This window comes from Caretta caretta, chromosome 3, assembly GCF_965140235.1.
Source record: "Caretta caretta isolate rCarCar2 chromosome 3, rCarCar1.hap1, whole genome shotgun sequence".
Classification (NCBI taxonomy): domain Eukaryota; kingdom Metazoa; phylum Chordata; order Testudines; family Cheloniidae; genus Caretta; species Caretta caretta.
This window is the reverse complement of record NC_134208.1, coordinates 157,716,611-157,732,813: the sequence shown is the minus strand read 5'-3', so window position 1 is coordinate 157,732,813 and position 16,203 is coordinate 157,716,611. Positions and strand designations below refer to the sequence as shown.

General features: G+C 45.6%; 1 protein-coding gene across 1 annotated transcript in view; it reads left to right on the top strand.

Annotated features, from left to right (window-relative positions):
- The window catches only part of LOC125634954 (calpain-14-like), a 28,717-nt gene that overhangs the window by 5,137 nt on the left and 7,377 nt on the right, over positions 1–16,203 (top strand). The window contains exons 4-15 of the mRNA XM_048846279.2: positions 120–256; positions 1,473–1,647; positions 2,241–2,306; positions 3,938–4,023; positions 5,863–5,937; positions 6,952–7,115; positions 7,810–7,973; positions 9,174–9,185; positions 11,191–11,396; positions 12,033–12,069; positions 12,612–12,674; positions 15,596–15,653. Of these exons, the coding sequence (XP_048702236.2) occupies positions 120–256; positions 1,473–1,647; positions 2,241–2,306; positions 3,938–4,023; positions 5,863–5,937; positions 6,952–7,115; positions 7,810–7,973; positions 9,174–9,185; positions 11,191–11,396; positions 12,033–12,069; positions 12,612–12,674; positions 15,596–15,653 (1,243 nt within the window). The remainder of the gene's footprint in view (positions 1–119; positions 257–1,472; positions 1,648–2,240; positions 2,307–3,937; positions 4,024–5,862; positions 5,938–6,951; positions 7,116–7,809; positions 7,974–9,173; positions 9,186–11,190; positions 11,397–12,032; positions 12,070–12,611; positions 12,675–15,595; positions 15,654–16,203) is intronic.

Below are 16,203 nucleotides of genomic sequence, written 5' to 3'. Positions count from 1 at the left end.
AGGTTACATGTTACTCTGACAGCCTGTTACAGCCCATAGCTAATAGATGGGTCCTTTTCTACTGTTGAAGAGGAGGTTACTTCCCAGTGAAATATTTTCTCATTCCTGTCCCCTTGCAGTTTTGGCACTTTGGCGAATGGGTTGATGTGGTAGTCGATGACCGACTGCCAGTCAACGAGGCTGGTCAGCTGGTTTTTCTCTCCTCCGTTTGTGAGAATCTCTTCTGGGGAGCCCTTTTGGAGAAGGCATATGCCAAGTAAGTGAATCGTCGTGCTTTATGCAGATAATCTCTGTCTACAATTTGTTGCCTCCTGCATATGCAGTTCTTTCTGTCTGACAAATAGGTCTTGTAGAATTTGCCACATCTGGAATATTGTGTGTGGTTCTGATCTCCATATGTTAAAAATTTAAAAGCTACCACCGTGATAATTAGCACCAGTTAGAACCCTTGTACAGGAGCCCATGGAGTCAGAAATTACACTCACCCTGGGAGAAGGCTCTTCTATGGTAGGGTTGAAATGGTTGGTGGGCTGGGGAAGTTTACATTGCCACTGCAAACACTGTGCTTATTCTGTGACTCAGTATAGTTCTTTAGGTCAAGATTTGGAAAAATGACTGGTGATTTGGGGTGCCTCCATTTTTGACTATCCAAGTTGAAATACCTTAGAGGGGCCTCATTTTCAGATAGGGCTGAGCAGCCACCCTCTAAATATCAGGCCCTTTTAAGATGCCTCCAGTTGGGCACCCAAAAATTGAGGGACTCACTTTGAACCACTCCACAAAGTCAAGTTTGAACACTTCAGTCCCACTCTCTGGGGCTGTTAATCCAGCTCCATTCATCAACGCTAAGAAAGACACAGCGCTGAGAAGAGTAAATTAGGTGATACATGACCTTCATAATCTTACAAGGAGACACTGAAGGAACTTAATGTATTTGGTCTGAAAAACGACCCCAAGAATGGGAGAGAATTCTAAATAAATATTAGAAGGGAGACAATATGAAAGAGGGAAAATTAATTAATTTCACTGGACTGTAGCCTTCTGTCAATGAGAGACTAGCTAAAATTTGAGAAGATTCCATTTTGTTTTGCTATTCTGAAATAATATGTTAATGGTGAGGAAAATTAGACAGTGGACTAAAGTCTTAAGATACAGTAGATATTCAGAAGAAACTAGTTAAGATATGATTATGAAAGGAATAGTGTAGGAGATCCTTTCAATACTTCTTAGTGAAGGGGCTTAGACTAGAAATAGAGCAAACCAGAAGTCCCTTCCAAACCTGAAATCAATTATCTGTATTCCCCTCCTCCTGAATGTTGAGGATTCATATAAAATGAAGCATGGATTTCAACCTTCACTTTGGTTTTGCAAGCACATCCTGGGGTTTGCCTCTCTCTGGTATCACTCCATCCCTATTAGATATGTTTGTACTACAAATTAATAGCAGATTAAACTGATATCTCTCTTGCTAGGCTCTGTGGCTCCTATGAAGATCTGCAGATTGGACAAGTGTCGGAAGCACTGGTGGATTTTACAGGCGGAGTTAATATGACTATAAAACTGGCAGAGGCTCCTCCTGATCTATGGGATATACTGACAAGAGCAACCTACAGCAGATCTCTCATGGGTTGCCAGACACATTTAGGGGTGAGGCCCAGTCTGATGTCAAATGGATGGATAGGCTAACACCAGCAACATCTTTCCTGGGAAATTTCCCTCCAGCAAGCTGAGCAGCAGTTTATTATACAGATCTCTCTCTCATTTGTCAATAGCTGCCATCCCTGTGGTATCTAGGATGATGCACATTAGCATGGTTCAAATTTTTTATTTAAAAATCAGATTTCTTTTAAAGCTTTGCATGCCTTTTCTAAACTGCCCTTGGTGTTCCACATTTCTTACAATCAGAGATGGGGCTGGGCTTTGGGGCTGGGAGTGGAGCTGAACTGCAAACGTACATCTTGAGATTTGCAAATGGCCCTTGTCTTTGTAATGGGCTCAGGTAAAACCCCCATTCTAAATGCCCTGCAGACGGGGTGGCATTGGGAGCCCAGGTCAGAATTTTGCAGCTGGAGCCAGTCTGTAGTTGCACTGGGCCAAATTCCATCTTCATGTACACAAGTGTAGCTCCCATTGTCTCCACTGGGAGCTTCATCCACAGAACTGAGGGCAGCATTGGGCTTAGCTGTTGCTTTATTAATACATTTATTGCAGTTTTTTCTCTTTTTCTTCCCTGTATGCAGACAGCAAGGGTCCTAGAGAATGGGCTGGTGGCTGGCCATGCCTACACAATCACTGGTATTAGAAAGGTAAGGACAACGCTGGTTCTATAGCTCCAAACTTGTGTCCAATGCCAGCAGCGTTCCCTGTCAGACCAAGAGCTGGCTGTGTGCTGTGTTGGGGAGCCTCATGTGCCGTCCACTCCCTTTTAAGTGATGTCAGGGTGGCTTGAAAATGAGGAGTGCTTCAGGCAGGTTTCCTTTCAAATCTGCATTCTTTTTACCAGCAGGAATAAAACATAGGGGACACTGGCTTGGCCTCAGTGTAAATCTCCGGCTGTAATTGACTCATGGGCTCTGCTGACAGTATAACCTACAAGAGCGTGCAAAGACAACCTGTCTAAATTCCCTTTATCTTAAAGTGAAAGGGGCTGGCCTATTTGAATTCTAGGCAGGTGGGCCTAAGCCAACCTAGGACAGCCATGCAACTGAGTGAGGGGCCACAGAGCCCAGAAGCCATCTGAATGCATGGGACAGAAAATGAAAACCAAGAATAGGAATGTGGGGGCATAGGTTTAAAGTGAAGAAACTGGATGGGGACACAAAGCACAGAACCCCAGACAGTGCCCACTGTTCCACTAAGGAGTTTGACGAGATGGTGGCTACTTTGGTCAGATGGTGGATCTCAGTGATCAGCATCCTATTTATTCATTAGCAGGTGCACAGTCAGGGGGGCAAGTGTCCTCAGGCCTCACCCCACCCCGCTGATTGGGGTCACCCCTGACCCAAAGGTTCAACCTCTGCTGGTAAAGAGGAGTTAACCGCCCTGGCCCCCATTTATTCCTTGGTGTCTTTGCTGAGATGGGAGCCAGTTCTGGTAGTGGTCTGAGACTCAGTTCACCCAGGCCACCAAACGGCCGTCTGTTACAACAGCGATAGGCCGTTGCTGATGTGAGGTGCCTTTGCAAGGAGAGGTGAAAAGGCTCAGTCAGAATCCCATTCACCAGGTACAGAGTGCCTGACTCCAGCATGCCTAGTGCCCAGGGACCATAGTCCTGTTGCCTCTGGGGAGGCTGCCAGCAGTAGCACTTGCCTTGAAACAGTCTTTGCATGCAGGGGATCGCAAGCACGGCTGCTGTGCCTAGTACCTGCACAAAGACACAAGAAGGCGAGTGAGGAGAGAGGAAACCTCCTTCCACCCTCTCTCTGCCCCTTAGACCAGACACAATGCCGCTCCCGCTCTCCATTTCCCCCAGTTACATTCAAATTCAGGAAGTGCTACAATTAAGATTCTTGTAGCAATGTTCTAGGCTACCTTGGATTATTAGTCCTACTGACAGAATTAGTCTTCATGGCCCTGTCCTGCCCTCAGATATGTGGGCACGACTCCAGGTTGATTGCTAGGGAGTTACACAGATGTTAGCATGTGAGGATGGCTTTATTGTTAAGACCCTGGACTAGGACTCAGGAGCTTTGGGCTCTATTCCTGGCTCAGCCACAGACTTTCTGCGTGACCTTGGGCAAGACACTTAATCACTCCCTGCCTCATTTCAGAGGTCCGCATTGAGCAGAGTCATTGAAAAGAATAGCGGGAGCACCGTTATCATCACACTGGTTGACATCAGTAAAAGGAGAGGAGTCACCATGGCATGTTATGCAAATGTAAACCAGACAAAGGCTGCAGAGACCCTGGTAAATTCAATGTTGTTTGTTTTGTGCAGGTGACTTGCAAATATGGACCGGAAAATTTAGTGCGACTGAGAAATCCATGGGGGAAAACTGAATGGAAAGGAGACTGGAGCGATAGGTGAGTGAAACCGGGAAGGTCTAGTGCTGAGGAGGGGTTTGGGTGGATGAAATGATGCTGCCACCTGCGGGCATAAATTAGTGCTGATGACATCTGAGTCAATGGAACCGGTGCGGCTGCTTTCAGATACCCTTTGGTTTCAAGGCAATGAGTTCGTGGAGGTATTTTGCTAGAGCAGCCAGTGCTAATGCAGTTCAACCAACTTAGTTATTTCACACATGCTGCTCCCAAGCACTTAAAACAGAACGTTGGTTCTGCTTTTTTTTTGTCAAAGGAAACATAATGTAAAAGGGATTCTTTATAATGCCAGATGATGAACACGGTGTGTGATCTAGCATCAGACACAGGTGTTTTTGGATTACCAGCGAGGCTGCTCCCAGGACAGCTAGAATAGTAAGGTGATCCAATATCCTATATCAGAACATTCACCGCTTTGTCTGTGGATCAGGCAAGACCTTCTATATACTGCAACTTCTGGGATTCTGAGATTAGAGTGGGGCAGGGTCTGAGCTACCTGCTCTTCAGGGAAGTAGGCGTCAGGCTGGCTCTGAGTATGACAAAGTGGAAGGCACAATTAGAGATGGCAAGGGAAGTGGTGGAAGGGCCACTGAATCTGTGTTTACATGGATGTAGTGGCTGGGAACTTCCTTTCCCCCTACAGAGGGCGTAGTAAGTACAGTAGTCACTGCCCCTCCATCGCAGAGGGACGGTGGCTGCTATTCCAGCTCAGAGGCTGGAGTGACAGCTGCAAAAGGACTGTGTGGTAGCCCTGCAACCTACCCTCATTTTAGATTGGGGCAGATTCCTTCTTCAGCAGCTCCAGTTAGTTCCCTGCACAAATCCTCTTTGTTCAGGTTTTATGAGGGAAGGTGTCTGGATTTCGCCTTGTATGAGGAGAGTGTAACTTTCCTCTGATCTGCGTCTGTCATGTGACAACAGAAAAGCCGGCCACCTTGAAGAAAGAATGAAGAGCATACCGTAGGCCTGACTTGTAAATCACTTCCAGCTGCCTCTGATACTTGATGCAGAATATTCTTCCGATTACGTGTCCTTCGACGCAGAATTGACCAACAAAATAGAACCCAAGGTCTATATTTTAAACATTTGGAAGCCGCATGTATAATCTAATGAACTGGCCAGTAGAGCTGGCTGGGAATTTTCCGACATGTTTTTTCTTTGGGAAATGCTGATTAGTTGAAACCAAAACTGTTTTCAGGAGAGGGCCTTTTTTGATGAACTTCCCATTTAAAAAAACAAAATGGGGGGAAAAAAAGTTTCTAAATTGTTGAAATGTTCCGTTTTGATATTTTCAAGATGAAAAAGTTCAATTTTTCAGGTCAAAATGACTTTCTTTAGAAATATACGTGAATTTATAGGAAAAATGTATATACATTTTGTTTTCAGATTTTGACATTTCATTCTTTCAAGACAGGAAAAAAATTCAAAATCTCAAAAATTCTCATGGAATGGGACAACCCCTAGCTCTGCTGGCGAGTGTGCTATCCAACATTAGTGCTCTCTGCAGGAGAAAATCAGAACTGCTCAGCTGTTTTACATTGGCCCTCTATGGCTAGCAGCTAATGGAGATTCGCCTTTAGCTCAAGCCTATGCTTTAGGTCTAGTGGGATTTAGGTTCTCTCCCTGCTTCTGATGTGCCATTCTGAGTGTCCAAAGTGCAGCGTCTAGTGTGAACTGTGAACTGCTTGGGGCCAGAGATTTGTTGCAGCAGGAACTGATCTTATAGCAGATGTCTGTATTGAGCTTCTTGAACTTGAAGATAGATATGGAGCATTTATTTAGTTATTGCTTCAAAATCAGCTGCCTTGTTTCTGTCCCTAGCTCTGGGAACTGGGAGCAGCTCAGCCCGAAGGAGAAGATTTTGCTGCGGAGAAACCAAGATGATGGAGAATTCTGGTAATGGAACTGTGAATATCTGACAGGTTTCAGAGGAACAGCCGTGTTAGTCTGTATTCGCAAAAAGAAAAGGAGTACTTGTGGCACCTTAGAGACTAACCAATTTATTTGAGCATGAGCTTTCGTGAGCTACAGCTCACTTCATCGGATGCATACTGTGGAAACTGCAGAAGACATTATATACACATTATATACTATATATACTATATATATAGACTATATATATATAGACTATATATAGACTATATATATATAGACTATATATAGACTATATATATAGACATTATATACACATTATATACTATATATACTATATATAATGCAGAAGACATTATATACACACATACTGAGCTCCTCTCCTCCTTCATCCAGCGCTAAGGCTGCAGCTAATGCTGAAGCTAAATCTGCTGTCTCTCTGCTGTGCTCTAAGATGAGATATGTGCATGATGCTTTATAACAATTGGAACGCTTTTTGTTTTTTAACGAAACAAAGGGAGAAATTACATGGGGCTGCTACATTGCCACCTGGTGGGAAAGGGACATGAGAAACAGCCTGTATGATACAAGCGCTCTTCTATGTGAAGTCAAGAGCGCTTTCAAGAGTAGAGGAAGAATCTTTGTCCAGTCCCTTCTGACCTTAAAGTCTACTTGTTATCATATTTTCAACACAAACCCAGACAAAGCTTTGGTCAGGCAGACAGTGTTTGTTCAACTGCTTCCCATTCCCTTAGATTTTTGCCACCAGGTGGCAATGTTGCAGCCGGTTTCATTATACTTGTTCTTTTGCTTGCCTTCTCATAATAATCTCTTGGCTGCTGTCCTTTGTTGGGCCTTTAGTGATACATTCACCACTTGCATGTTGCTGTTGGAGCAAACCTTAACTTCTTTACCAGCTAATAATATGTAAGGATTACCATAAGTAACACAGAATGGGGCAGTGCTGGGAATATCCAGCCTCTACTTTTTAACCACGGATTGGCTGCTGACTAGCATCTTTTGGCGGTCTTTTCACAGGATGTCTCTGCAAGATTTTAAGACCCACTTTGTAGATCTGATGATCTGTAAATTAACTCCCGACCTGATGAGCCAGGAAGATGGGAAGAAATGGATGTATTCTCTGCAGATTGGGAGATGGGTCAAAGGGAGCACGGCAGGCGGCAGGATGAGGCCCTACAAAGGTGAACGGTACTTGGGTGCACTTTAAGGGATCCGGATTTAGACTTTTCTGTGTAAATAGTAAAGAACGGAATTTGTTCAAGCAAAGCAAAATTTGCCTCAAGACTCAAAGCCCAATGTTACCCTGTTGTGAGCAAAATTTGACACCTTTTTAAAAAGGTTAGAAAGTCTGGCAATGAACAAGTAAGGGAGCCAGCTTATTCTCCATTACCACTGAAATCAGGTTGTTTCCTTAGGATGGTCTGGTGCTTATGGGCCTATTGTGGCACTTAGAAGAGGTGGTTTCAATTCCTGACTCTGTGACTTGAGCAAACCGCTTAAGATTTGATTTTTTCAGAGATGCAGAGCATCCACTAGCCCAGTTGAAGTCAATGGGAACTGCATGTGCTCAGCACCTCTGGCAGTTGGTACCCCTGTGATTCAGTTCCCACTAAAATGAGGGGAAATAATTCTTCCTTCCTCCCACCCTTTGTCTTGTCTGCTTAGATTGTGAGACCTTCCATGGCAGGGCCTCTCTCTTACTATATGTTTGTGTATTACCTAACACAGTAGGGCTCTCATTTTGGTTGGGGCCTCTGGAGGTTATAAATGAACTGCTTCCCCCACTCAGCCTGAAGCCAGGTATCACGTGGAAACACAATGACAAAATGTGTGATGGAAAACGTGACCAGAAGGTTTTTATGTTTTGCTTCTCAGACACATTTTGGATGAATCCCCAGTACTGGCTGGAAGTTTTGCAGGGTGACGGCAGCAAAAGGTCCCTCCGTTCCTGCAGTGTGCTGGTGTCCCTGATCCAGAAACCCAGCAGCAAACACCGAAACCGGGCACCTCACCTCTCCATAGGGTTTTCCATCTTCAAGGTGGGTAGAAATCTGATCTGTGGTAGAATAACTGGGTTGCCCTGCCCAGCGTGAGACACTTCCTAGCCCTCCAAACCAAGTGAGAGCTCTTCAGATCCTTGGAGTTCCATATCCAGCAAAGCCCAATGGGCTCTGTGTTCTCACCTCCCTGTCTGCATGTGGCTCCTATTCATCCAAGAATCTCCTCTTGAATCGACGGGGTTGGGCTCCTTCAGACACTGCTTTCCTTGAGCTTTTCATCAAGCACAGGACGTGCTCTGTGTTTGCATAGTCTTTGTCAAACTGCAGGGCTGTAAAGGAGCTCCTGCTACCCCAGTATGTACTGGGCTTCACCGTGCCCAGCTGTGTGTGTGTGTGTGTGTGTACCAGGGTCTGAGGGAAGGGCTAGGACCCTCCTGAGCAGAGGCTGGATACAGAGTCCTCCTCAGGCTACCATCCATACTGGCAAAATCACCCCACAGGGGGTGGGGAGGGACAGGGAGCTGGCCCTGGGTGTGATGTTGCAGGCGTGTGTAACGCACTGGTGAATGAGTGCGATAGGTTCCCCCTCTATGCCCCAGCCATAGAGGATTTTAATCAATGACAGCTGCTGCTGGTGAGGTGCAGCTCCTGCTTTTAGCTCTGGAGGTCCCCGTTCAATCCCTGATGCGGCAGCCGTCACATTTGGAAGGGGTGTGGCCCATAGCGTTATTTCCTCTGTCCTCCCAGCAGCCCCGGGGGAACGTGCAGCCTGCTGATCAGAGATTCTGCGCAGCCCCGGCTCCTGTGGACTTTAGCTGGAGTTGTGGGTGCTCAGCTGTTCTGAAAACTAGGGCCACTATGTCTCAGTCAGGTACAAAGCCTCCCTGATTTCCTGCTGGGGCACTGTGCACCTCTAGCTGCAGCACCGAAGTCCTGTGGGCCACATTAGCAAGGGACTCCCTTCCATAGGGAGCTTCCTGCCTGACTGTTGAAAGTGCTGAGGGTCCTGTTGCCGCCACATGTTTCAGCAACCCAAGCTTTACTGACCCAGCCTGGCAAATAGGCTGTGGATGGCCTGGGAAAGATTTTCAAAAGGAGGAATCCAGGCTTTTTAAGCTAAGGAGCCCCACTGAATCCCCTGAGCTGCTTCCAGTTGTTAAACTACATTTGCTGTTAGCTGTGAGCCAAAGGGCTCTGAACTCCCTGACTGATGGATTCTCTCTCTTTCTTCCCTTTCAGATGGGCCCAGAGGTAAGTCCCTCTCTGCCTTCCTTTGGAGTCACATGGGGGCAATGCAGATGCTATGTCACCACCTGTGGAGCTGCGAGTGCCTTTGTTTCTTGACCAACAGTTCTAAACGCCTTAATACAGGTTTTAGAAAACATTTTGAGAAATCATGAGTTAATACAGAGCTATGACTCGGGCTGTGTTGGGAGGAGCATACCTCAATTCAGCATTAAGGCCCTGCTCCTGGGCTGCATCTGAGCTGCGCTCCGAGCAGCAATGGGGCAAGGGGAAGGGAAAGGTGACATGTCATCCTCCCACTGTTGGGATCAGCCAAGGACTGGGATGGGGCCCAGCATTAGTTAGAGGAGTCTCAGGGTAACTCACCCTCCCACCAGCTCACTGTTGGAGATCTCCTGGGGAAAAGTCTGCAGGTGTCTTCTGCCACCTGGGCTTTGCCAACATTTACAGGATGTTCTTAACCCTTTCCCCTTCTCATGGGACTTTGGGACCTGAGCGGGGCTCCTGGGAGTTAAAAACTGAGGAGTGAGTTTGCCCTGACTTACACTCCTTGATCTAAAAGGGGCTGGAGCTGGTATAAGCCAGGGCAGGATCTAGCTCTGATCTTGTATCTAGGAATCCTACACCTACTGCCCTGCTCACCACTTAACTCACTTCCAAAGTCAGTGTCCCCAGGAACTTGGACTGGTAAAGAACTAACTCTAGCGAACAGTCACTCCAACATGTTTGCAATGTTAATTACCTTGTGTTAGAAACAGTAGCCTCAGATATGGGCTCTTTCTGAACTAGGGATGTTAGGGACCATTAAGAATACAAGTGAGATTAAATTTGCCAGCACAAAATGGGCTTGACCCAGATTAGGAGAACACTACAGCACTGTCTGTGCTGCATGCATGCTAATGGGGAGACCAGGGCTGGTGGTGGCTCGGAGTTGAGTTTCAGGTTTGTATCGAACACCGAGATTAATGCTGAGAGATGTAAAACCGAGACAGTTTTTGGAATTGGAACTACAGTGAATCACGGTATTGACAGAGGCATAAAAGCTATGAATGTAATATAAGATGCATGGTAAGGGGCAGCCCCATGCCCCCCTAGATGAAATTGCCGCATTAGCATGAGAGAAATATGGACAAAGGGAGAAGAATAGGAACTCCATAATTCTGCAAGAGAGTGAAACGTCTGAGCCGTTTTGAGGCACAGCCCATGTAAGGAGGCTGCAGTATTTTGGCCTGCGGAATAAAAACCATTTGTAAGAGCAAAGAGTGCTGCACCCTTGAGTAGGACCTGGGGTATCGGGGATACACGCACACACGGAGGCCTGGAAGCTGTAGCAAAGACTTAAGGTGGAATTCTCCCCTCACCCCGCTAAGGTTCTGGAGCACTTTGTCCTGGTGCAGACACAGTGTAGGACCACCATGACAGGTGACCCTATAAATCCATGACCCACCCCCCAAAAAAACAAAACAAAAAAACAAAACCTCTTGTGCATGGGGCATGCCGGGGCAGAGCTGGGGAGCATGAGGAAAAAGCTGAGGATGTAGCCATCAACCTAGGGCATTCTGTGCTGCTGTGGGTAGTGCAGTGCTCAGAAGGCTGCTGGAGCTTAGGGCAGCTCCTGGCTGTTATACCTTTCACTGGAGGCTGAAATGACCCCTGCAGCAGCCCAGAATAAGAAGGGTGCAAAGGTGGCCTAAGGCCCAATCAAGTTCTGGGCCGCTGTTTCTAGTGAGATCTGAGCAGGCTGCAGAGGGACTTGGGTGGAAGCCTCATTGCTTGGTGATTTTTAAAATGGGACAATGAGAATGTACCGATAGGACAATCTGGCAGGAGGACGGACAAGGAGATTGGTCGTTTGGCTCTCTGATTAGATCTCTATTGTCTGCCTCCTTTGCTTGTGGATTATGGAAACGGGATGTGCTATGGCAGGTTTTCTTTAAGCATGCCTCCTGGGTTCTCCACATGACTTTCACCTGAAACCAATGGGAATTCCCTTTGTTTCTTCCCTGGCCAGTACCACAAAAGCAACAAAAAGCTGGCACCAGCGTTCTTTGCTAGGAACCCCTCCCTCAACCAAAGGCGTCTCTTCCTGAATGAACGGGAAGTGACTCAGGATTTCCGGCTGCAGCCTGGGGTCTATGTCATCGTCCCCTCCACCGCGGAACCCCAGCAGGAGTCCGAGTTCATCCTGCGGGTCTTCTCCAGGAAACACGTCCTTGGGTGAGATAATGCCATGCCCTTGCTTGTAGTGTTTTCTTGGTGCTCCTGGGATAGTTGTGCCTTTCCACCGGGGTGGTGGAGTTATAGGTCAGTGCTGTCTGCTACTGGGCTGGATGCAGCTTAGGATAAGTACCTGCTCCATAGCTTAAACAATGCTATTAGTCTATATCCTAGTATTGAACTAGGAGCACTTGGGACACTGTGCATACTGTATGGGGAGATGCAGGACACTGATTACTGGTCTTGTCTGCACTAGGATATTTTCCCTTACAGTTTCCACCGTTGCTACGACTGGTTCAGCACCATGGCTGGTAGCAACGGCGAAAGCTCTAGCACAGACTAGGCCCAAGCAGCCACTGGCCTTCTTTCTACCACATCCAGGAGACCTGTTCTGTGCAGCGTTAGCTGATGTAGTGCTTAAAATGCCAGCAGCTGCCTGGAGCCATATTGACACTATTGCTTCCACTAATGGAGTTGCAATGGTGGGGAAAATCCCTACTGTAGACACAGCAGCTGTGTGTGGGCAGGTTGGGGTCCCTGCGTGGGAAGCAGAGGAAGGAATTATGGTTGGCAGGTGGAGAATCACATGTGATAAGGGCGACACTGTCTAACATTTCCATTGTTTTCCATTTTCAGTGAAATGGGCGGAAATTCAAGTTTCATCCTTTCCAAGGTTAGTTGGAACGAGGGAGGTGGACTGTTGGAAGTTGTGTTTCAGATCAGGACTTTGGCTTTTCTCCTTGGCAGTGCTCTTCTGCGGCAGTGATGTGGCGGGGTTGAGTTGGTTTGGAATGTGAGACCTCCTGTTACAGCACTTTAAGACTGAGAAGCCACGTCTTGTTCTATAGACAGAATCTCTTGTACCATGAAGGTGAACATGGTATAAATATCCAGAACAAGACAGGCAAACCAGCAGACACTTAGGCTTTTTCACTGCTGTGCAAACCATTCTTTTTGGTGAGATCATCACAATTCATCCTCACTCTTTCTTTTCCATCTGCCTGCAGAGGGTCTCCCTTTTATTTACTTGTGTTCCTCCCCACTCTTCTCCTTTTATGTACAAGCAAAGTTGAAACCGCAGTGGGAGCCGGGCAAGTAATTGCAGTGGTGATGGCAGGAAAGGGCATGCAGTGAAATTTGGGAAGAATATGATTGTATGTTGGATACTCCTGCTTCTATCTCTTCAGTTAACATTGACTTTTTTGTACCCTAAAGGAAATAATTGATAAACATGAAGGCAAGATTTGTGAGGATTTCTTCAATAAGCATTTTGAACAAGTAAGCGTACACGTTAACTGCCAAAGGAAATGCCGCAAGGCCAGCCGCTTGTGCTGCCAGAGCAATTGTGCAAAGAAAAGTCAGAATGGTGTCAGTCGGCAGCTGGAGTGTGCTGGAAACTGGTGGGGAACGTAGGAGATCGGCATGAATCATAGAATCATAGAATATCAGGGTTGGAAGGGACCCCAGAAGGTCATCTAGTCCAACCCCCTGCTCGAAGCAGGACCAATTCCCAGTTAAATCATCCCAGCCAGGGCTTTGTCAAGCCTGACCTTAAAAACCTCTAAGGAAGGAGATTCTACCACCTCCCTAGGTAACGCATTCCAGTGTTTCACCACCCTCTTAGTGAAAAAGTTTTTCCTAATATCCAATCTAAACCTCCCCCACTGCAACTTGAGACCATTACTCCTCGTTCTGTCATCTGCTACCATTGAGAACAGTCTAGAGCCATCCTCTTTGGAACCCCCTTTCAGGTAGTTGAAAGCAGTTATCAAATCCCCCCTCATTCTTCTCTTCTGCAGGCTAAACAATCCCAGCTCCCTCAGCCTCTCCTCATAAGTCATGTGTTCCAGACCCCTAATCATTTTTGTTGCCCTTCGCTGGACTCTCTCCAATTTATCCACATCCTTCTTGTAGTGTGGGGCCCAAAACTGGACACAGTACTCCAGATGAGGCCTCACCAATGTCGAATAGAGGGGAACGATCACGTCCCTCGATCTGCTCGCTATGCCCCTACTTATACATCCCAAAATGCCATTGGCCTTCTTGGCAACAAGGGCACACTGCTGACTCATATCCAGCTTCTCGTCCACTGTCACCCCTAGGTCCTTTTCCGCAGAACTGCTGCCTAGCCATTCGGTCCCTAGTCTGTAGCTGTGCATTGGGTTCTTCCGTCCTAAGTGCAGGACCCTGCACTTATCCTTATTGAACCTCATCAGATTTCTTTTGGCCCAATCCTCCAATTTGTCTAGGTCCTTCTGTATCCTATCCCTCCCCTCCAGCATATCTACCACTCCTCCCAGTTTAGTATCATCCGCAAATTTGCTGAGAGTGCAATCCACACCATCCTCCAGATCATTTATGAAGATATTGAACAAAACCGGCCCCAGGACCGACCCTTGGGGCACTCCACTTGATACCGGCTGCCAACTAGACATGGAGCCATTGATCACTACCCGTTGAGCCCGACAATCTAGCCAGCTTTCTACCCACCTTATAGTGCATTCATCCAGCCCATACTTCCTTAACTTGCTGACAAGAATACTGTGGGAGACCGTGTCAAAAGCTTTGCTAAAGTCAAGAAACAATACATCCACTGCTTTCCCTTCATCCACAGAACCAGTAATCTCATCATAAAAGGTGATTAGATTAGTCAGGCATGACCTTCCCTTGGTGAATCCATGCTGGCTGTTCCTGATCACTTTCCTCTCATGCAAGTGCTTCAGGATTGATTGATTGATGAGGGTACAGCATGAATGTCACGCGAGGAGTTGTGCAATACATAAGCAGGCGAGAAACGCACCAGTTAGAGAAAAGCACTCTTCATTAAATTCACGGCACTCAGCTCACGTTGGGTCTGCTTCGGCTTCTGAAAGCCATTAATTTGCACTGGATGTGCTCAGAAAGTTCACATAGGCATTAGCAAAGCCGCTCCCATCATCTGATATGCATGGGGAACAATTAATAGTGGGCTCTTCAAACTAACAGAGAAAGATATAACACAATCCAATGGCTAGAAGTTGAAGGTAGACAAATTCAGACAGAAAATAAGGCGTAACTTTTTAATGATGAGAGTAATTAACTGCAGGAACAATTTAGCAAAGTGGTGGATTCTCCATCACTGTCAATTGTAAAATCAAGATGGGAAGTTTTTCTAAAAGCTCTGCTCTAGAAATTATTTTGGGGAAGTTCTCTGGGCTGTGTTCTGTAGGAGGTCAGACTAGATGACCACAATGGATTGATGAATAGCCTTGCTCGTAGAGAATCAATATTTATTCTTACAGATTGTTGTTATTATTATGGAGCTGATTTTCAGAGGTGCTGAGTGCTGGCAGTTCCCACTAATATCAGCTGGAGCTGCAGCTATTCAGTTATCCTGAGGATCAGGCCCTGTTTAACTCTGAGAATTAGAGTTGGTCAAAATTTTGTGCATAATTTTTCACATAATTTTTTGTTCACATAAAAAACAGCATATGTTCACAAATGAAAATTTCCACAAAAACTTTTGGTTTTGACAAAATTTTTTGGTTGTAAACATTTTAGAAATTTTTTGAGGCTTTATTTTTCATGGGAAAAAAAAACAAACAGATTTTTTTCCAGGTTTTTCAAAATTATTTTTGTTTCATGTGTAACTTTTGATTGTTGTCATGGGGTGTTTTCTTGACTCCTTGGTTGGATGAGTGTGCACATAAATACTTGCTACACTCATTCCAGGTGTCTTTCACAGGGGGGTTTTCCGTGTTTTGAACAGTTTTTGGTTTCAGCAACTGAAGTTTTTCAGCAATCAAAACTTTCCAGAAAATTTAATTTCAGTTTTTGGAAACCATGAAAAATTCATAAAACAAAAAAAAAATCTGTTTTGAAAACTGAAATGGAAATATTTTTAAATTTTCCATCTTTGCTGACAATGTGCTTGATGTGACAGATATCACAAAAGATAAAGAGGGTCTTTTGAAAATAATAGGCCAGATTTTCAGCTGGTGAAAATAACTAAATGCATGAAAGTCTGTGGAGCTTTGACCATTTTATACCAGATGAGAATGTGCTTTTAACAATCTAAAGGTCTAATTGGACACCCCCAGAGTCAATGGGTGTCTTTCCATGGGAGTTGGACTGGGATTGAAAAGCCAGATAGTGAAGACAGGACATGCTGGGAAATCCAAGGAGGGGAAATTTATTACAATAGTATTTGTCTCCTTTAGCATCCTGAAATAAACGCTGTCCAACTCCAGAGGATCCTGAATAACGTGGTCTGGACACGTAAGTGCTAGGAGATAATAGTTTAATAACATTAATTAGGTGCTAGTTAGAGATGAGCCTGAAGTGGACCTGTAACTCCCAAACTCCCTCCCTGAGTTCTGGGAGTGGAGGAGCTGGTTTTGAAACCCTGGGTCTGATCCTTTTCTGATAATTTAAGTTCCAAATTGGATTCCAAACCAGCAAGGATCAGTTCTCAGGATTTGGTACAGATGTGGCCCGAAAACACAATGCCTGACAAATTTGAGCAATAAGTTGGCTGAGTCCCTTTATACTTATGCAGATTAAGGGTGATGTAGGCACACGAGAGTAATGAGTAGAACTGGCTGGGAAATGGCTTTCTCATGCCGCAAACTTTTAAGACTTCAACAAATTTTCCCCTCAGAAATGGGGATGAAAAGTCAAAATCTCAGATATTTTCACAAACAGAAAGTTTGGGGAAAAAAACAGGATTCAGTTAGTTGAAACATTTGGTTTCAATTTTGACTTTTTATCATAATTAGCTTAAATTAAAGACAAAAGTTGCTTAAGAATATAAGAACGGCCATACTGG